At 44.4% G+C, this 21,703-nt stretch overlaps 1 protein-coding gene across 3 annotated transcripts in view; it reads left to right on the forward strand.

Annotated features, from left to right (window-relative positions):
- Positions 1 to 21,703, forward strand: part of LOC138282505 (acyl-protein thioesterase 1) — a 558,768-nt gene that overhangs the window by 518,111 nt on the left and 18,954 nt on the right. For all 3 annotated transcript variants that reach the window (XM_069220173.1, XM_069220170.1, XM_069220171.1), the window contains 2 exons: positions 90 to 236; positions 21,511 to 21,582. In XM_069220173.1, coding sequence (XP_069076274.1) covers positions 90 to 236; positions 21,511 to 21,582 — 219 coding nt within the window. The remainder of the gene's footprint in view (positions 1 to 89; positions 237 to 21,510; positions 21,583 to 21,703) is intronic.

Below are 21,703 nucleotides of genomic sequence, written 5' to 3' on the forward strand. Positions count from 1 at the left end.
AATTTGACTAATTCCCTGAAACCAGTTTCCCTGATTCAGGTAGTTAGAATAAGCAGAGCTAATCTGATCTCCTTCTCCAACCTTCCCAGGAAATGGCCAGTGATGAGCTTAAACAGATTCGCAAAAACTTGACAAAGGAAGCTATCAGAGATCACCAAATGGGCAAGTCAGGAGGCACAGAAACAGACCTTTTCACCTGCGGCAAGTGCAAAAAGAAGAACTGCACTTACACACAGGTACGTATTGTCCTCACACCCAGGTGTGGTTTGTTTGCTTCTTTGTCTGGTCTTTGTTCCCGGATTTAATGCTATATACTGCTTTTTATATTGTTTTTTGGGTTGTGTCTCATACTATATGGTTGAATTTTGAGTAGCTAGGTTTTAGTGTAATTATTAACGGTGCATTGCCACTTGAAGCAGATAACTTTCAGCAGTGGCTTGGAATGATTACCTGGAAGAAATTATGCTAGTGTCTGTTTGAAAGGGGAGCGTCTCTTTTTTGATGCCCTGCCTTTTCTGTGTCCGGGAACCAAATATGCAGGAACACACAGCTCCTTTTCTCCCAAATACTTCCTTGTGTGTGGTGGATTTTGTAATGCCGTTAAAGAGCAGCATTGGTGTTCTTGATATGATTGGTCAATGAGCCCTCTAAATGTTGGCAGTGAGTAGGAGAGATTTTGTGTTTTTGGGCAGTAATTGGTTACTAGATAGCGAGTACCTGTTTTGAGAAGTGGGACTGAGGTAGATGGTAGCTAGAATAGTCTGGGTTATGAAAGCTTTATTGAAGTGTTTATTTATTTTTATTTTTTTTCGTTTTTTTTTCTTTTCAAGACTGAAGTTTAATTTTCAGATTTGGATACAAACAAAGCAGATTCGTTTTGCTGGCTTTGATTTAGTGTGACATTCAAGCACAGCAACTGGACATGTTTTGGCCAGAGTCTAATCCGTAGGAAAGAAAGTTTTTTGTTTTGCCAATAACTTTGGTGCCACCTGACGAATCTTTATGAAATTTTCAAAACTAGTTTGCCACTCACTTCAGCTGCTGTCTTGAACGTTTTATGGGGATTTGTCAAGCGGGGGCAGAGTTAAAAAAAAAAAAAAAAGGGGGGGTCGGGGGGGGGGGGGGGGGGGGGGGGGTCGGGGTCCCAAAACACTTTTTCCCCCCGTACAATTTCCAGTAGGGATTTTGAACGCGACTACAGCCCGAACCACTAGATGGAATTAAATCCGATTTGGCAGAAAGGTAGCTCTTGGTCTAGGAAGAGCCCCTTCTGTTATTTGGGGTAAATCGGTACAGTAGTTTGAGTAATTAAAAAAGAAAAAACTAAATTGTATATCTAGGGAAGCGGAGCCTCTGTGGATCCCAGAGATCTCTGGCTGAGATCTGATTGGATGCCTAAACTTCAACCAGGAAGTGTTGGCAGTCAGTTTGGGAGTAGGACTCAGCCGAGTTCTCCAAAAATAGAAAATAAAGAAAATAAAAGTAAAATGGGGCATGGTAGAAATACCCAGAGAACCAAGCCCCGGGACCCTTCAAGGGTCAAAAATGAGGAGTAAAAAAACAATTTTGCCACAAAAATAATTGAGAATCGGCATTTGCTTAGTTTAGCCCCAGAAATGGGCTAGGTCCCACTTTAGCCCCCAGATGGACTATGTCCCAGGGATATGCAGGATATTAAATGCATGGAAGGTGCCCATGCAGCACCCCCTCACCACCCTCACCCCAAGGTTTGAGTCCAAGTGGACTACCCTCTCCCTGGGCGTTTATTTACATATTGGAGGGGGGGGGGGGTAGCACAGAGCTCCCCCTCCATTGGCCCGTGATCCATTTTTTTTTTTTTTTTTTTGTAACCTGCTGTTGAGACCAGAGATAGTTGGTCTCGCTTTTAACCACAAATGACCTAGATTCACACCCATTTGGCCATGACACACATACCTTAGTGATAAGCACCGTCTTTGCGCCTCCATACAGGATAATGGAAATCCTATTAAAAAGCCAGCGGAACACGTTTCCATCCAATTCTTGATATGTGCTCTTGATGCAGAGGAATAGGAACTGAACAAAGAAACACTAAATATAATTAAGAGGAAGTACACTTGTTTGGTGCTGATTCAGCTCTTTGTAGTCACGTCCTCTTCTCTACATGAGAACACATGCTACTGCAGATTTCTGTATGAAGACGCTCGAGGAACAGTCACATCGTCAAAATTACTGACACACAAGATCACTTGAGGCATTACCTCCCAGACCTTTACACAGCTGTAGTGTTGTATATGTACTATACATTTACCCATTGAGGTAGCCAGCAGAAAGTACTCCAGTTGAGTAAAAATTTTCTGCCAAATTGTGGCCTCTTCTTGAATAAATAAGGAGGTCTGGAAGCATTCTGGCACTGATGGTTAGTTCACAGAAATTCATCTACAAATCTCCCCACCTCCACGGTTCCTATGGAGCATTGGCTACAGGGCCTAGCCGCAGGCCAAGCCCTGTGTGCACAACCCCCAGTGCGCATGGCCCTCCGGCCAACCCCACCTTTGGCCACGTGTGGCACGGGTTAGAACCCCCCACCAAGCATGTGCGAAGGCTGCGTGCAACTTGGGGCTGGATGCATTGGGGGGGGGGGAGGGATTTGGCCTCGGCCTCAGTTGTGCCCTAAGTTAATTATAACTCACTCCCTAGCCATGCACAGCTAATTACCCCACATATTACATAATTGATCACATCTTCTATGACCGCATTGATATCCTCACTGCAACATTTGTAATAAAATTATTGATGAGAACTGTGCATGGCGGGGGCACAAGTTAATTACTTGAAATAACTCTCACTATAGCAGCTCAGTTTTCTATTTTGTCCATGTAAATTCAACGTCCCTGTAACATTTGTTTTTCTCAATTAAAAAAAAGATATATATTTATATACAGTTTTTTGTAGTAGTTAAGAACTAGTTTCCATAGAAAAAGCTTTTTAAAAAAAATGGCTATATCTTTGGTGCCATTTGACGAATATTCATGAAATTTTCCCCAAAAAAGTGTCCTCTAGGAAAATTGTTCACAACCTTTTGACTCCCAAGGACCCCCACTGAATCACTACTCGAGCTGGGGACCCCCAAGCAATTTGTACAATTTAAATTTCAAAGATTGAAACAGCAATTTGCAAAAAAAATACACACATCCATAGTGTTAGAAATGGGGTCTTTGGTTGACAGTCAGGTTATCCCCTGTTCAAGCAAGGACCCTCACTCTAGCCAGGGTAAAAGAATCACCCTCAGCTAACCCCTGCTTACCCCTTGGTAGCTTGGCAGAGCAGTAGGCTTAACTTCAGAGTGCTAGGTGTAAAGTATTTGTACCAAAACACACACAGTAACTTAATGAAAACACTACAAAATGACACAACACAGGTTTAGAAAAATAGGAAATGTTTATCTAACCAAAACAAGACCAACATGACAAAAATCCACAATACTCAAGTCAAGTTACTAATAAAAATGCAAAAAGAGTCTTTAAGTAATTTCAAACACACACTAACGCTGTTAGCGTGAAAAAGTACCTTGGGTGCGTCAAAAATAACCCTGCACGGGCGAGTGCGCCTCAAAAAGGGCTTGCGATGCGTTGATTCCACTCACGAGCAGGACCTTGCGTCGTTTCTCCTTTCCCCGGGTTGGGGCGCGTTGTTTCTTCTCTCTGCAGGAGAGCGATGCATCGATCCGGTCAGCACTCTAGGGTCCGGGCAGGCCTTGCGTTGTTTTTCCACTCCCAGCAGTACTTAAGTCGGAAATCCAGCTGCACAGTGATCCGAAAACCCCGCAGCGCAGGTAGTGATCTCCCAGCCTCCGTCGGCGATGCTGCGCATCTTTTCTCCTGCTCCATGCTTCGATTCTTCGGTCGCCATTTCCTGCGAGCGTCGATTCTCAGCTGCGGTGCCGGCGGCACGTCGTCTCTTCAGCTGCAGATCAGTTGTGTCAATCTTTTTTTCCCCCACAGCGCTCTGTGCATGGATTTCCTTTTCTTTAGGCTGCCAGCTTCTCCTTTCAGGGTCCCAGGAACTGGATGGGCACCACAGGGCAGAGTAGGAGTCTCTCCAGAGACTCCAAGTGCTGGCAGAGAGAAGTCTTTGCTGTCCCTGAGACTTCAAACAGGAGGCAAGCTCTAAGCCCTTGGAGATTTCTTCACAAGATGGAAGGCACGCAAAAGTCCAGTCTTTACCCTCTTACTCTGGCAGAAGCAGCAACTGCAGGATAGCTCCACAAAGCACAGTCACAGGCAGGGCAGCTCTTCTTCCTCAGCTCTTCTCCAGGCAGAGGTTCCTCTTGTTTACAGAAGTGTTCTTAAGTCTGTGGTTTTGGGTGCACTTCTTATACCCAATTTCTCCTTTCAAGTAGGCCTATTTCAAAGTAAAGTCTCTTTTGAATGTGAAATCCTGCTTTGCCCAGGCCAGGCCCCAGACACTCACCAGGGAGTTGGAGACTGCATTGTGTGAGGGCAGGCACAGCCCTTTCAGGTGTGAGTGACCACTCCTCCCATCCCTCCTAGCACAGATGGCTCCCAAAGGGAATCTACACTTTAATCATGTTTAAAGGAAGCCCCCATATTAACCTATGAGAGGGACAGGCCCTGCAACAGTGAAAAACGAATTTAGCAATATTTCACTGTCAGGACATATAAAACACATTACTATATGTCCTACCTTAACCATACACTGCACCCTGCCCTTGGGGCTACCTAGGGCCTACCATAGGGGCGTCGGACATGTAAGAAAAGGGGAGGTTTAGACCTGGCAAGTGGGTACACTTGCCAAGTCAAATTTACATTTAAAAACTGCACACACATACACTGCAGTGGTAGGTCTGAGACATGATTACAGAGATACTTATGTGGGTGGCACAACCAGTGCTGCAGGCCCTCTAGTAGCATTTGATTTACAGGCCCTGGCACCTCTAGTGCACTTTACTAGGGACTTACTAGTAAACCAAATATGCCAATCATGGATAAGCCAATTACATAAACGTTTTGTAAAGGAGCACTTGCACTTTAGCACTGGTTAGCAGTGGTAAAGTGCCCTGAGTTACAAAAACAGTAAAATCAGAGTCCACCACACATCAACATCCTGGGGAACAGAGGCAAAAAGTTTAAGGGAGACCACGCCAAGGATGAAAAGTCTAACATATAGCAAACAAATACTCAAATTACTAAAGATTTAAATATTTTTCATATTGAAAAAATATGCAAAAATTGAAAACATTTTAATGGAAAGGTTGGCGTTGCATCTCGGCGACTAACTTTTTAATGTTTGGTTTTATTTAGGAAAGCTGAATGCTCAGGGCAGATTCTACATTTCCTAAGCGGTTTTCTGTTTTTATTTTTTTTAGGTACTTAAGATCTGAGAAAGGTTTTTCATATAAATAAATATGTAGTCTGGAAAGGAAGTCTTGGTTACAGTTTAATTCATTTGTTCTATAGCACCTCTCATGCCAGTGTTGCTTGTCAGAGCACTTTACAGGGGACATAAAGTGTAGGATTCACATGTCATCCACACCGGTAGGCATTTTCTAAGAATGTTTGGACTGGAGAGGCACAAACTCAGAATTCAGAACATAACACAGTGGTTAGCGTTTACTTCAATCATATATTTCTATGCAAGCAAACCTTTTTAGCAGCATAAGGATAATGAAAGACTGGGAAAAACATAACTTTTTAATTTGTGCCATGCATTTGGCATGCAGCTCTTTGAAGGCAGTTCATAGCTCACTGTGCTAGAGCACGATTGTAACTTAGGAAGTGCACAGTAGCAAAAGAATCTTTGTGATAAAATCAGTAAACCACTCTGCTGTGCACATAAAACACTGTTCTTTGCATCATACACTCTCTTTGTAGCAGGCACATTACCCATCTGCGCTACCTTAGATGAGTCAAAACTGGCACTAGACAAAAGTGCCATCTCTCTCCAGCACGTACATTAATCACTGGTTATCTTGGCATGTTTATTTTTTCCCGAAAACTGCTGGATGTACACGGAACTTTGAAGTACTTTTAAAACTGCTGCAGAAAGAATGTGACTGTAAAAACATGCATGGAGAAGTACCCAGGCCTGCGGACCCCTGGGAATGTGTCACGGACCCCTGCGGGACGCGCACCACAGGTTGGGAACCGCTGCTCTAAGGTCTTGTACATGGAAAGTTTTAGGGTGATCCTTCAGGTGGGGCCTGAGAAAAAGGGGTTAGGGGGGGTGTAAAAAAAAAAAACACTTGATTCCCGTGTTAATTCCCATTGGAATGTTGAACAAGACTACAGCCCCAACCGCTGGATGGAATTACACCAAGTTTGGCAGAAAGGTAGCTTTCGGTAAGCAGATTGCGCTTTTTGTTATTTGGTGCAAATCTTTTCAGTAGCTGTTGAGACTTTTAAGGAAATCCAAATTTGTTTCGGTGGCTGCGACGACTTTGTGATTAATAACAAGCCTGTGCAGAGAGCTCGGATTAGCTGCCAACACTTTAAAGCGGGAAGTTTCAGCCGAGTTCCAGAAAACAAGTGTGGGGGGAAAAAATGAAAAGGTGCCTGGGTAGGGACACCCTGACCCCTTGGCTCTGGTGTACGGGTCCCAGAGGGACCCCGCCAATGCAAATAAGCACCTTTTTATTTTTTTGTTTTAGAAAAAAAAAAAAATTGCTGTGAATTCACAGTAAAATTAAAAGATAAAACAAGTGCGGGCTTACACACTTCTTTTTATGAAGCCCCTGGGTGGGCCAGGTCCCGGGGAAACATTGAAATGAAGGAGGGGCACAAGGCAGCCCCCGTCCAAGGGCATTTTTCTACCTTGGGGACAGCCACCTCCCCAGGGCTTTAATCAAAATGAATGTTGGTGGGAGAAGGGTAGGGGGATGGCTGCATGCCACCCTATACCCCCATCCTGCACAACCCTGGGGGCAACCAACTCCCCGGAGTAAAGTGTCAATTATATGTGGGGCCGCACAGCTCCAGAGACCGCCACCTCCCTGTGGCCTTAATTGAAATGAATACACCTCATTTAAATGCTGCCACCATAAGTTTGCCCAGAACGGGCCGCATTAAATCTGCAACCTCTGCCTTCCTAAGGACCACAAGGGTTGAGAGGTCTGCGCCGCCTTTGTACTCAAAACCCTCAGATCACGCCAAAAGCAGAGGGAATAACTCCACTTAGCAATGCAGAGCCAAAGACACCAGGAGCCGCTGAAAGAATTATCCTATCCAGCAACGAAGATCAGACGAGAGATGCAGTCGACCCATGGAGGGAAAGACGTTAATTTTCTTGGGGGGTGGGCAAGAAAAAAAATCAGCTGAAGATGACAAAGGATGTCAAATCTCAGAGGAGAAAATCCCCTAGAAAAAGCACCACAAGGCAGCCCCGACGTCCAAGAAATTGACGATTCAGGGCCAGCCACGAACAAGAGACCCCCATGGATCCTAGACCATGCATACTGAGGAACTCCGGGCACTGAAACAGGGAAAGAAACCTCAAAACCATTGGAGGAACAAAGTAGAGGTGGAGGAGGAATTCTACGACTTCGAAGAGGAGTTAAGTAATGGGGAGTTTCAAGGACGATTAGAATGACCTTGAAGCGGAGAGTCCAGAAGGTGGACAGCTACCCCTTGAAGCCTTTGCCCCCGACCACATCACATGCTATAAAAGCTTAGTGAAGAGGGCAGCAGATATATATGGAGTACCCCTGGAAGAAAAGGGAGACTCCTGTTTCCTACTGGAAACCCTCATGCTATCAAGCAGGGGAAACCTCTATCTCTCCATGCTACCCAGTATTCTGGAGCAAGGTAAGGAGGCCTTCATAGAACCTGTGGCAGCAAAAGGGGTGACACCAAGGGTGGAGAAGAAATACAAGCACTCTCCAAAGGACCCCAAATATAATCAGGGGAACACAGTGGCGGACTCCATCATCGTCACAGCAGCAAGGAGGAGGAGCAACGCACACACCTCCACAGGGCCCCTCCAGAAAGAGAAAGCTAAAGGCTTGACATTGTGAGGAGAAAGATGGAGAGAGAGGCGGCAGCACAATGGCGTATAGCGAACTCAGTCGCCCTCCTTAACAGATATGGCCACCTGCAGTGGGACGAAATTGAACAACTAATGAAGACACTCCCAGAAGGAGATAAGAAAAGAGCAAAAGCGATCAAACAGGAGGGGAAAACCATCGCCAGTGCCAGCATGAAATCAGCGCTGGATGCTGGCAACACAGCAGTAGACAAATGTGTATAGGCACAACACTAAGGAGAGATGCAAGGCTCAGGATATCTGGCTTCAAACGCTAGGTACGGGCCTTCATAATAAACAAGCCCTTCACTGGAGAGGCCTTATTTGGCCGAGAGGTGGATTACTCCTTGCAGCAGATCAAGAGACAACGAAACGGCAAAGGCAATGGCGGGGTGTACTCCAATACAGAGGCAATTTCAGAAGAGTAAGTGACATCAGAAGGCCAACAGGAAGGGGAGCCTTTATGACAACAGCAACAGCCGCCCCAGGGGAGTACCCAACAAATTGGCCAAGAGACCAGGTACCAGCAGTGGAAAAATTCCACAAGACAGCCCTTTTGAGGGAGATCAAGGGGCCAATGCTTCACCCCCGCCCCCACCTGCTTCCCCCCCCCAACCCCGCTCCAAGGAGGAGTAATGACCGGGTGACTCAGAAATACCCCAGACCCACACACAGCACCGGTAGGGGACAGAATAGCGCAGAGTCCACAGCAATGGGAAAAAAATAATACAGACAATTGGGTTTTAAACATGGTATGTCACAGCTACTGTATAGTACTCTCTCCTACCACCACCAAAGAGGAAAAAAATCAAACTGAACTGGTACAAGTGAAGGAACTCCTTGAAAAACAGGCAATAGAAAGAGTACTAAAAAAGGAATTAAACAAGGGAAACTACTCACCTTACTTCATGGCACTGAAACAAGACCTTACACCAAGGCTAATTCTGGACCTCAGGTTCATAAATAAATTCATCCACACTCACCATTTCAAAATGGCAACCCTACAGGAGAGAATCCCACTCCTACAAAAAGGAGAGTACATGGAAATCATAGACCTTCAGGGCGCCTATGTACATATATCAATGAACCAGACACGAAAGATACTTCGTATTCGTACTCAAGGCAGTTCACTACCAAACCAAGGTATTACACTTCAGATTAAAGTCGGCGCCAAGGTTTTTCACAAAATGCCTAGGGACAGTCGCAGCATTGCTAAGAAGGTGGGGAAGTCATTTACACCCCTACCTGGACGACTGGCTTATAAAGGCACACTCAAATAAGAAATGTCAAAGGGATACCAAAACAGTGATCACGACACCACAAAAGCTAAGGTTCAGCATAAATCACAAAAAACATCCCCAAAACCACAGCAAGAAAAGACCTTCCTAGGAGCCAGGCTCAGTGCAAGAAAAGCACATGCTAGACCTGCCCAGAGGAGAATACAAGCTATCACAGAGAAAACTCATCTTTACGAGAAGGGACAATCTCTGACAGTGAGGACTATCATGAAGTTGATGGGCATGATTGTGTAGGAAGTTGGTTCTGTATATACTATCTCAAAGTAAGAGATAGTGTGCGCAGAGTCCAAGGGTTCCCCTGAGAGGTAAGATAGTGGCAAAATTAGATAATTCCAATGCTCTATTCTGTGGTAGTGTGGTCGAGCAGTAGGTTTATGAGAGGGTAGTGTTAAGCATTTGTTGTACACACACTCAAAGACTTAACTCCAGGCCAATAGTTTTTATATAGAAAAATATATTTTCTTAATTTATTTTTAGAACCACAAGTTCAAGATTTGAAGTAAATACATAAGATGCAAGGTACTCAACACAGGTAAGTTAGAAACTTTGAATTAGAGCAATAGCATACACAGTTTTAGTAAAAATGTCAATAAGCTATTTTAAAAGTGGACACAGTGCAAAAATCAACAGTTCCTGGGTGAGGTAAGTAATGGTTAGTTTGTCAGGTAAGAAAGACATTTACAAGTCTAAGTTCCTGGGCATAGGCAGCCCACTGTGGGGGGTTCAAGGCAACCCCAAAGTTACCACACCAGCAGCTCAGGGCTGGTCAGGTGCAGAGGTTCCAGTCTGCCAACAGGTAAGTACCTGCGTCCTTGGTGGGCAGACCAGCAGGGTTTTGTAGAGCACTGGGGGGGCCACAAGTAGGCACACAAAACACACCCTCAGGGGTGGGCAGGTGCAGTGTGCAAAGCAGGCGTCTGGTTTTGTATTAGAATCAATGGAGGGACCCGGGGAGGGGGGGGGTCACTCTAGCAGTGCAGGCAGGGCAAAGGGGGGCTTCTAGGGCCAGCCACCGACTGGGCTAGGCAGAGGGTCGCCTGAGGGTCCCTCCTGCACTGAGGGTGCAGTGCTTGGTCCAGGCCGTCGCGGTCAGGGGGAGCCTCTGGATTCTCTCTGCATGCGTCACTGTTGGGCTCCAGGAAGGTCGTCTCAGGCTACTCACGAGGTCGCAGTCGCCTGGGAGTCCTCCCTGTGGTGTTGGTTCTCTGTAGCTCGAGCCGGGGGCGTCGGGTGCAGAGGGTGAAGTCTCACGCTTCCGGCGGGAAGAGTGAAGTCTTTAGAAGTTGCAAGAACGTTGCAATAGTTGTTTCCTTTGTTGAGCAGAGCTGCTGCTCACATGAGTTTCTTGGTCCTTTGGTTCAGGGTAGTCCTCTGAGGTTTCAGAGGTCGCTGGTCCCTGTCAGATGTGTTGCTATTGCAGTTTTTTTCGAGTCATGAGACAGGTCGGTATGGCTGGGGCCAAAGCAGTTGTCTGTCAGAGTCACCAGATCCTAGGGGTCTGCGCACGTTCCCAACACGTCCACCACTGAACAGCTCCAAGACTCTGATAGATAAATCACAGAGACTAAGAGTTCAAGAGGGGATTAGGAAGGGAACAGCTCGGAAGGAGACCTGTAGTAAGAAAAAGGTTAAAACACACAATATAAAAATTACATCTCATGAAATCAATACTAGACTATGACTCTAAGCCTAGTCATTCTGAAAACATGAACAACCTAAGAATTAGGCTTAAAATAACTAAGTTTCAAGATGGCCGGATACCTGTAAGGGAATCAAGATGGATTAAATGAAACTTTCAAATTCAAGTACTTTCCTTTACATGAGAATCAGGAAAAAGCATTCTGAATAAGTTCTAAACCAATCATATGAATCCTTTTTTGAGAATGCATACTAGGACCATGCAATATTGCATCTAGTAACTCTGGCCTTCTGTGTTCTCTTAATATGTTTCAACACGAATTGCGCACATTGCAGATTTTCATATATATAGTAAACACCATAAAAGGATTGTGCACCATGAATAACACAATATGGATTCAGGAAACAAATCACACAACTTGTCAACTCGAATATTACCTAATAAATGTCTTAGAATAAATGGCATACAATGAACAACATGAATTAAGCTCGAAGAGAGAATCGTGCGTCTTGCCGATTCGAGTGCCACCATGTAAAATGTCAAGAAATGGTAGCACGCAATGAATATCAAGGTTAAATCACCATTAAACGAATTGCGCGTCTTGCCGATTCCTAAGCCACGATGTAAATGCCAAAAAATACCAGCGCGCAATGAATAACGAGATTAAAGCACCATGAAATGAATTGCGCGTCTTTTGCTGATTCGCAAGCCACTGTGCAAATGTCAAGTAATGGTAGCGCACGGAGTAATCTGTTAATCATTAAAGAATTAGGCCAAGAATATGAAAGTTCTCTAACGGCGTCGGGAGGTCAGCCCAACCACTGTCTCACCGCCCAGAACAAGAATCACCAATGAAGAATGAAGGGCAGCGGCCTGGAAGATCAAATAGGCCACCGGGACAGGAGCTCAGGAAGTAGCTGCTACTCTGCACTGGGACCTCTGAATAGTGAGCACTTGGAGCTGGGCTGGCTCCCTTTTATAGAGTCTTGGCCCAGCCCACAACCACACCCAGGCATGCTACAGGGAAAGTCTCTGGAAGGCCCTGGAAAGCGACCACTCCCTAACACACTCTGAAAGCCTGCAGCAATACATTGCAAATGAACAGTATTTGTGTAAACATTAAAAATAAGGCTTCAGGATTAAACTCTGCAATGCAAAAGGTTAAACAACAACATATCAGCACAATGCATAAATTACGTTGTTTTGAGAGTGCTGGGTTTTTGCATTCTAGTCGCCAATAGAGCATGCACTGCCCTGGTGTTGACATTGTCATCTCTGTAGGGCTTTCAGATCAGCAGTCCTTCTTTTTGTTTCAGGTTGCAGGAATCTGATTTCCTGGGTTCTGGGGTGCCCCCAAATACTAAATTTAGGCGTGTTTTTAGTTCTGGGGGCAGTAGCCAATGGCTACTGTCCTGGAGGGTGGCTACACCCTCTTTGTGCCTCCTCCCTGAAGGGAGGGGAGCACATCCCCAATCCTATTGGGGGGGATACTCCAAAACTGAGATGGAGGATCTCTAAAGGCAGGGGTCACCTCAGCTCAGGGCACCTTAGGGATTGTCCTGACTGGTGGGTGACTCCTTGTTTTTCTCATTATCTCCTTCAGCCTTGCCTCCAAAAGTGAGAGCAGTGGCCGGAGGGGCGGGCATCTCCACCCAGTGGAAACAATGGTACATTTTAAGTGAAAGAACACTGGTGCTGGGGCCTGGTTAGCAGGGTCCCAGCACACTTCTCGGTCAAGTCAGCATCAATATCAGGCAAAAAGTGGGGGGGGGGTAACTGCAACAGGGAGCCATTTTCCTACAGATGGCATCATGCATTCCCCTCATATCTCATGCAAGACTCCACATGCAACCATTCCAGGAATGACTGACCAACAACTGGTCACAAACCACCAGGAGTTGGGAAGATCTAGTGGTTGTAACAGAGAAAATACAGAAGGAAATACAATGGTGGGCATCCAAACACATAACCAGGGGATGACCTTTCAAGACAGCAGGTCCCTCAGTGACCATCACATCGGACGTTTCCCGCAAGGAATGGGGATCACACAAGCAAATTGAGTCCAAGGCCGATGGAACTAGATGGATGCCATAAAACACATCAATTCCCTAGAGCTGAAAACAGTGTTACTGGCCCTGAAAGCATTTCAAACGGAAGTATCAGGAAAGAAAGTACTCATCCAGACAGACACTACAACAACAATGTTTTATTTGAACAAACAAGGGGGTACAAAGTTGTTCACCCTAAGCAAGCTAGCCCAGGAAATATGGACTTGGGCGAAACCACAAGGGATCAACCTACAATCAGTTCACCTACCAGCGAAGGACAACATAGAGACAGGCAGACTAAGCAGACAGGAAAGCGGCATACACGAACGGGAGACCAAACAAAGGAGGCTAGAAAAAATCTTCAGGATTTGGGTCACACAATCTACTTTTTCACATCAGTAGAAAACATAAAATGGCAACAGGTTTCCACACCACCAGTCAGAAGGGAAGGGCTTGTCACTAAACTGGTCAGAAAGACTTGCCTCACCTTTCTGCCGATTATCCCTAATACCAAAGGTACTGGAGAAGGGCAGGAAACCAGGGACAAACCTCATAGCCCCTCAGTGGGCCAGACAAGCATGATATTCAAACCTATTTGAGCTGTCCACAGGACAGATAATAAAGATCAAAGTGGAACGGTACCTACTCACAATGCAGAAGGGGCAAGTGCTCCACCCGGATCCAACAACACTCAGTCTAGCAGCATGGCACCCGAATACATACAATTCAGACACTTAAACCTACCACCCAGAACCATGAAGATACTACAAGAAGCCAGAACACCAACAAGAAGAAGCTATGCATTAAAATGGAAGAGATACCTCCTATGGTGCACAAGAAATAATACCCTAGAAGCAACATCTAGGCAGGAAACAGTAATAACCTTTCTCACACACTTGCTAGACAGCAGGATCAACTAATCTTCTCTCAAGGTGCACTTGGCGGCAGTCGTGGCCTATACCAGAGGAAAAATATGTAAAAGATTTTTCAACACCTATTATAAAAAGGTTTCCAGAAGGATCCAAACAAATCTCCCCTCCAAGAACGATGAGGAGCTTAAACAGTGTTAACACAACTTATGACAAAACAATTTGAACACATGCACAAAGCTGAACTCCGGTTTACCACACTAAAGACTGCCTTCCTCATAGCTATCACACCGCTATGAAGGGTAAGCGAAATTCAAGCGCTAACAATACAGGAACCTTCCATGCAAATGCACAAGGACAAAGTAGTTCTTGGAACGAACCCCCCAATTCCTACCTAAAGTGGTGAGCAAATTCTATGTCAACCAAATAATACAGTTGCCAGTCTTCTTAAAGAACCCACAAATACAACTGGAAAGAAAATTACATACACTGGACATAAGAAGGGCACGAATATACTACTTGGAGGAAACCAAGAGACTCAGCAAAGGAAACCAACTGCTTCTCATATGCCAAATCCTGTAAAGGATCCCCCGTCACAAAGGGGACTATCGCACGATGGATCAGGGAAACAATGCAAACATGCTAAGCAGCAGCTAGCAAATAACTGCATCCCTGCTCTAGCACACTCAACAAAGGGCGCAACACTAGATTTCATGGCAAACATTCTCATAGACATTATCCGCGCTGCCGCAACACTGGCATCCCCACACACATTCACAAAACATTATTGTGTGGACATTCAAATGCATAAAGAAGCACAAGGGGGACAGAAGGTATTGCAACACCGGTTTGCAAGCTCATCATTTCAACCCAGCCAACCCAAATAAAGGGGCACACCACTGCACAATCTGATGCACGGCATGGGAATCCAGAAAAAGATTCATGCTGCAAAACAAAATGGTTACTTAACAGTAGTAGTTCGCAGCCTAAAGAATTTTCTGGATTCACATGCAACCCACCCACCTCCCCAGAAATGTGAACGGTACAAACGGTTGGGGAAGAGGTCTAACTCAACTAAAAGCAAAAAAAGAAAAAGTAAAGAAAAAATAATCCAAATGGCTACCACGCACAGTAACTTCCAGGGCGTCTTCTGACATCATAGAGGGGAGGGACCAGGCACCAAAGGGTGGTCGAGGACGCCCTAAGAGATAAAGGAAAACAAGACAATTCTGGGCCCATTAACTCGATGGCGGAATGATGGTTCCTAACCTCCTGAGATCATGGGCTCTCACCTGCAGGGGATCAGAAAATCATCTGTAGTGGCAGACGAGACCAGTCATCCAGCACACTAGAAGACTAGGATGGTTTTAGGGAGCACCTCTAAAGTGCCCTCTGGGTGCATATCATAATATCTAGTACTGACATCAGTACGGATTTATTAACCCCTTCGCTGCCAGGCCTTTTCCCCTCCTATGCAGAGCCTTTTTTTGGCTATTTGGCGCAGTTCGCACTTAGGCCCTCAACTTTTTTCTCCACATAAGCTACCCATGCCAAACTTGTGTCTTTTGTTTTTTTCTTAACATCATAGGGATTCTAGAGGTACCCAGACTTTGTGGGTTCCCCTGAAGGAGACCACGAAATTAGCCAAAATACAGCTAAAATGTTGTTGTTTTTTTCCCCAAAAAAAATTGGGAAAAAAGGCAGCAGAAGAGGGCTTGTGGTTTGTTTCCCTGAAAATGGCATTGACAAAAGGTTTGCGTTGCTAAAATCACCAGCTTTCAGGAACAGGCAGACTTGAATTAGAAACCCCAATTTTTAACACAATTTTGACATTTTACTGGGACATACCCCATTTTTACTATTTTTCTTCCAGTTAGTGACAGAAATGAGTGTGAAACCAATGCTGGATCCCAGAAAGCTAAATATTTCTGAAAAGTAGACACAATTCTGAATTCAGCAAGGGGTCGTTTGTGTAGATCCTACAAGTGTTTCCTACAGAAAATAACAGCTGAAATAAGACTATTGAAATCGAGGTGAAAAAAACAGCCATTTTTCTCCACATTTTACTCTAACTTTTTCTTGCGATGTCAGATTTTTGATCAAGAACCCTAGGTACCCAGCGCCAATAAATGAGCTGCACCTTGTAGTGGGTTTTCATTGTATACCGGGTATACAGCAATTAATTTGCTGAAATAAAAGAGTGAAAAATAGGTATCAAGAAAACCTTTGTATTTCCAAAATGGCCACAAGATAAGGTGTTGAGAAGCAGTGGTTATTTGCACATCTCTGAATTCTGGGGTGCCCATACTAGCACGTAAATTACAGGGCATTTCTCAAATAGACGTCTTTTTTACACACTGTCTTACATTTGGAAGGAAAAATTGTACAGAAAGACCAGGGCAATAACACTTGTTTTGCTATTCTGTGTCCCCCATTAGCCCCGCCCCCCCAAAAGTCTCCCGATAAAAATGGTACCTCACTTGCATGGGTAGGCCTAATGCTCGTGACAGGAAACACAATATGTGCACATCACATTTTTACATTGAAATCTGACGTGTTTTTTGTAAAGCGCCTAGCTGTAGATTTTGGCCTCTAGCTCAGCTGGCACTTACGGAAACCTAGCAAACCTGCACATTTTTTAAAACAAGACACCTAGGAGAATCCAAGATGGGGTGACTTGTGGGGTTCTGACCAGGTTCTGTTACCCAGAATCCTTTGCAAAGCTCAGAATTTGGCCAAAAAACACTTTCCTCTCATTTCGGTGACAGAAAGTTCTAAAATCTGAGAGGAGCCACAAATTTCCTTCTACCCAGCGTTCCCCCAAAGTCTCCCGATAAAAACGGTACCTCACTTGTGTGGGTGGCCCAGGTGCCTGCAACAGAAAAACGCCAAAAACCTGTAGAGATTGAGGAGCACAGCGATTTGATAAGCACATGTTTTTCCTTTATACATCTTTTAGGCTGACTCTGCTTTGTGGACCCCCACAAGTGAGGTATTATTTTCTTGGGAGACTGAGAGGAATGCTGGGTGGTAGGAAATTTGTGCCGCTGCGGTGATCCTACAAAGAAAAGTGAAGAAAATATGCTTTTTTAAAGCAAATTTTGAGGTTTGCAGAGGAGTCTGGGTAAGAAAATGTTTGGGGATCCTCCTTGGGGTGTCTATTTTTAAAACCTGTCTGGGTTTTGTAGGTTTCCCTAGAAAAAGACCGCACCGGGACCAAAAACAGAGGTGACACCCCCCGAAACACAGGTAGTTTTGCAATAGATCATTTTGTGTCCATGTACTTATGTGGTGTTCCAAACACTAAAAGTTTGAAAAACACACTTAGGTTATGTTAAAAAGATCCCTCACCCACCACCCAAGTTGGTGGCATGCTTCATCATCGGGGTCCTACCCGAGACCTCTAGCGTGTCACAGGTGTGCTACGACGCCTGATTACAGCAAAGCCAGCAAAGCACCACTCCACACACAATGGCATCACTTTTTTTTTTATACAAAGAAACCACTAACTAATTAGAAATAATTACAAAACTACAAACACAAAAGCTCTAACTACATGACAGAAATGCCAACCATGAAACTGAACACATAAAAATATAAAACAGGCAGTTTACACTCATGGTAGTTCACAGTAATTCCTCTGGGTGTGGTAATTTCTGAAACAGCCACCCACACACAGCCCAGGCTTTGAAGGACAATCTGGGCAGTACATTCGAGTCTCCCTCCGGATACCTCTTTGAGCACAGACTCTACATTTCTTAGCTGAAAAGTATTTTTTGGGCGTGGGAGGAATGTGCTCAGCAAAGTGGCGTTCTTTCAATCTACAAACGATGAATACACAGTTCCGTTAAGAGAAAAGAAAGAGGTATAGTCCCTGCAGAATCCCATGGGCAGGAGGACCAAAAGAAGTCCCTGGGATGCAAATGTAATGGAACAAGAGCCCTCACTCACGAATAGGTGACATGCTTCATCATTGGGCTAAGCTCCTCGTCAGGCCGGCACTGCAATGCCTGACGGGCCCCATGAGGGGGGCTCTTTGCCGGAGTTCTTTTGTTGTAGAAAAATGCCGGTTGATGTATATTGGATTGGTACAAAAAAAGAATGTTGTTAAAAATGGCTAGAGGTAAAAAAATATTATTTGATATTAAACCTCTGTCATGATTAAAAACAAAAATGAGGGGAGAAAAGGATAAGGTCTCATCTCCCCTACTTAAATCAAATATCAAGACTATGCTAACCCTAAATTCTGGGATTGTAGTGTAAGCAAGTACAGGAGCCCCTATACTGCTTCTACATAAAGGTCAACATGTTTCTTGCTACATAAGTCGATAAGATCTAATGCCATTCATCAGGACCAGACAAAAACTACCTAATCCTAAATTTCACAGTACCTACAGTGGGTATTGCAGTGTTTCGCAGGAACCTGGAAAATGAATGTAGAAGAAAGTAAAGCAAATATATATTGCACAACTCGTAATATATACTGTGAAAAGCATAGGGCAAAAAAAACACACACTGGTGACCTGTCCCCTATGTGATGTGCATGCCTGAAAAATACTTGAACAATAAAAACCAAATCATGCACTCATTAACTAAAATAGTCGTGCTTACCCTTCTCATATTAGGGGATGGGCCCCATCGGGATCGCAACAAGTTACTGTTGTCCAGAGAAGTCTAAATATGAGATTGTGGAGTCCCTATCAAGCAATAATAATATACAGGTTTAGTGATTGTTGACTGTAAGACATAGCAAACAAATCATGAATTCACTTATAGGTAAGTGCCAATATTACTGCCTTGACACCTCATGATCCCTTGTATTATCTAGAAATAACAAGAGATTGAGGAATATGACAGGCCAAATTGACATGTTGTGTTAAAACACTGTAATACTATAAAATAAGAGGGCTGCAGAATGAAATTGTAGTTGTGTAGTCTTTGTACTAAATGTTATATTTCATCTTTGAATACAAAAATAGAACATGGTACCAAAAACATTCAAAAATACATTAAAACATGGTCGCCAAAAGAACAAAAGGGGGTGGGTTTAGGAGTTGGAAAAAGGGCACAGACTAGAGGGACCCTTTCGGTAGCTCCCGCCAATGTAAATGTAACAAAGGACATCGTGTTCCTAATTGCGTACACAAAAGAAAAATAAGTCAAGTATCCTGTACTAAATAATCCAGAGAAACACTGAGAGTGGCTTCCTCATCAAAAGATTCCTCTCCGACAAACATCACTGCCAGAATCTCTCACTTCCTTCTCTGCCTCAGATGGAGAGTCAGTCTCATAATCATGATCGGACAATGACTCAAAAAGCATACCAACATCCTGCTGAGCAGTCATCCTGCGGCTAGCCATGATCCTTCCTACGAAAAGTAACTGGACAAATGCACCACCAACAACCAGCCCTGTGTTAGATAAGTAATAAACAAAATGTGGCTTTATTCAAAGAGTTACGTACTGAAAAACGCTACCGCCCACTTGCCAGAAAAACCTACTCACCAGCAACTACTCTGCACAGACACAGCAATCACCAATGATATCCCACTAAAAAGAAAGAAAGAAAAGCAAATTAGAAATAAGACCACACAAATATCATTGTGCACAAATCTAAGGACAGTTTCACACACAATCCTGCATTTAGTACACCACCTAAAAACATGTAATTCATGCATGCAACAATACTCCTTTGGAGTAAATTGTTTTTACTTACCTAAAACTTGCAACTATGAAAAACCGCAGGTCAATCACCGCCAAAACCGCAATGAGCCACAGCAAAGAAAGCAAAAGCTTTGAACTAGTACAAAAAGGAGCAAAACAACTTATCACAAATGCAAATACTTCGCCAGTTGACAACCACCCCACCATCAAGCATTTAGAAATTTGTGCAGAAAATACCTTTAGTAGTGTGTCCCCATGGGGAGCGACCCTTGCCCAAGGGGCCAACCCCCAAACAAAAAAACAAACACTATACCTGGTGCCTAAGTGGCTTCTGCCCCCCTTGGGGGCAATGGGCCTAAAAAGAAATAGGCCGATCTGCCCCCAAAGGGGGCAGAAATGGCCAACAGTTCTATGCCCCCCCTTGGGGTGGGGCGACCGTTGCCCAATGGGGCGCCCCCCACAGAAATACACAAATTTAAAAAATCCCTGGCGTTCCAATGGGCTCTGCCCCCAAGGGGGGCCAGAAATGGCCATAAATAATATGCACCCTTAGGGGAGCGACCCTTGCCAAGGGGCCGCCCCCCACCCTATAACCACACACACTTATTATCCCTGGTGCCTAAGTGGCTTCTGCTCCCCGTGGGGGCAGATCAGCCTAAAAATAGGCCGATTTGCCATCAAGGGGGGCAGAAATGGCCATAAAATATATGCCTTGCCTGAGGGGCCGGTCCCCGACACACACACAGCACAGGAAAGGAAAAAAATAGAATCCCTGGTGTCTAGTGGGCATTCCTGCTGCCCAGTCGTGATGCGATTGGGCAACAGGAATGCTCAGAGACATTGGGGGGGGAAAGGAAAACCCTTTCCACACCCCCCCAAAAAGATGCCTCTTTGTGTGAAACTCCTCCACCCGCTGGAGAAACGTACCTGTTTCTTCGTGATTGCGCTGGAAGAAAATGGCTTCCAGGGCGACCAGCACCCTCTAATGATTTCAGCACGCGATCACGCGCTGACGTCAATAGGGTGGGGGGGGGGGTGTTCAGGGGAGGAAGGGCTTCTCCCTTAAATCTAGGTTGCACCATGTCACGCAGTCTGTGAGTAATTTGTGAGTGGGTCCCTTAGGGTGTCATAAGACATACTGCAGCTCTTAAGTACCTTCTTTATTATCCATGCCCTCTGTGTCGGGGTACCATCTTCAAGGGACTTGCAGGGGGTTCTAAAGTTGGGTTACAATTAGACAATACCTTGTTTTAGTGAAAGACCACTACCATTTTCACATGCAGTTACTCACTCATGGCAGGGGTACACCCCCATTTACCATGAAGTAAGCCTTCCCATTGTAGCCTAGTGCTTATTTATATTACTTTTATAGCGCAGGCAGAACAAGAAGCTATGATTTTTAAGCAATGTAAAATATATGCTCTAAAACAGATAAACACCACCCTATTACTTGATTAAATAGACCAGGTTTCCCCAAACAAGAAGTGGCCTTTCTTGTTACAGGTTAGAAATAGAATACATTTTAAGACAGACGTTAATCGGTAAACAGAGTTACACCATGAAGTCTAAGCAGTTTCTTATTCAAACACAAGTGCAGACACAGATTTACCCTCTGCTGTTATTTCAATACCTAGAACGAGAGTGAAGGCGTTTTTCTTTGTGTTTGAACTCTAGTATTGTTTTGAAAAAGACATGATTGATGTTTGACTTCCTCCTGTGCAGAAGGTATGAACATTGGTTGAAATCATTCTTTTAAGGCAAGTCTTGTTTGGTTTTAGCTGTGCTTTAATTAATGGTCTGAACTAAATAAGGCAATGCATGCAAAATAATATCAAAGTTATTGCCAAGTCCAAGCCAATATATTTGCATTATGGCTACTGTAAATAAAGTTGATCAAAGTTTTTGATGTTTGGCAGATTGATTTTATTCAAAAGCTGAGTTCTGAAACACATTATTGCTTCTGTTTGCTACAGGTCCAGACACGCAGTGCTGATGAACCGATGACCACATTTGTTCTATGTAATTCATGTGGAAACAGGTGGAAGGTAAATACCGTAATTTACATTTTACTACCAACTACACAAGTTAGGGAAACGTTTGCATTTCATTACTGCATGAAGTCTTGGATTCACTTATAAGGACGTCTGCACATTCTTTTGCTGCAAT

This window comes from Pleurodeles waltl, chromosome 2_2, assembly GCF_031143425.1.
Source record: "Pleurodeles waltl isolate 20211129_DDA chromosome 2_2, aPleWal1.hap1.20221129, whole genome shotgun sequence".
Taxonomy (NCBI): Eukaryota; Metazoa; Chordata; class Amphibia; order Caudata; family Salamandridae; genus Pleurodeles; species Pleurodeles waltl.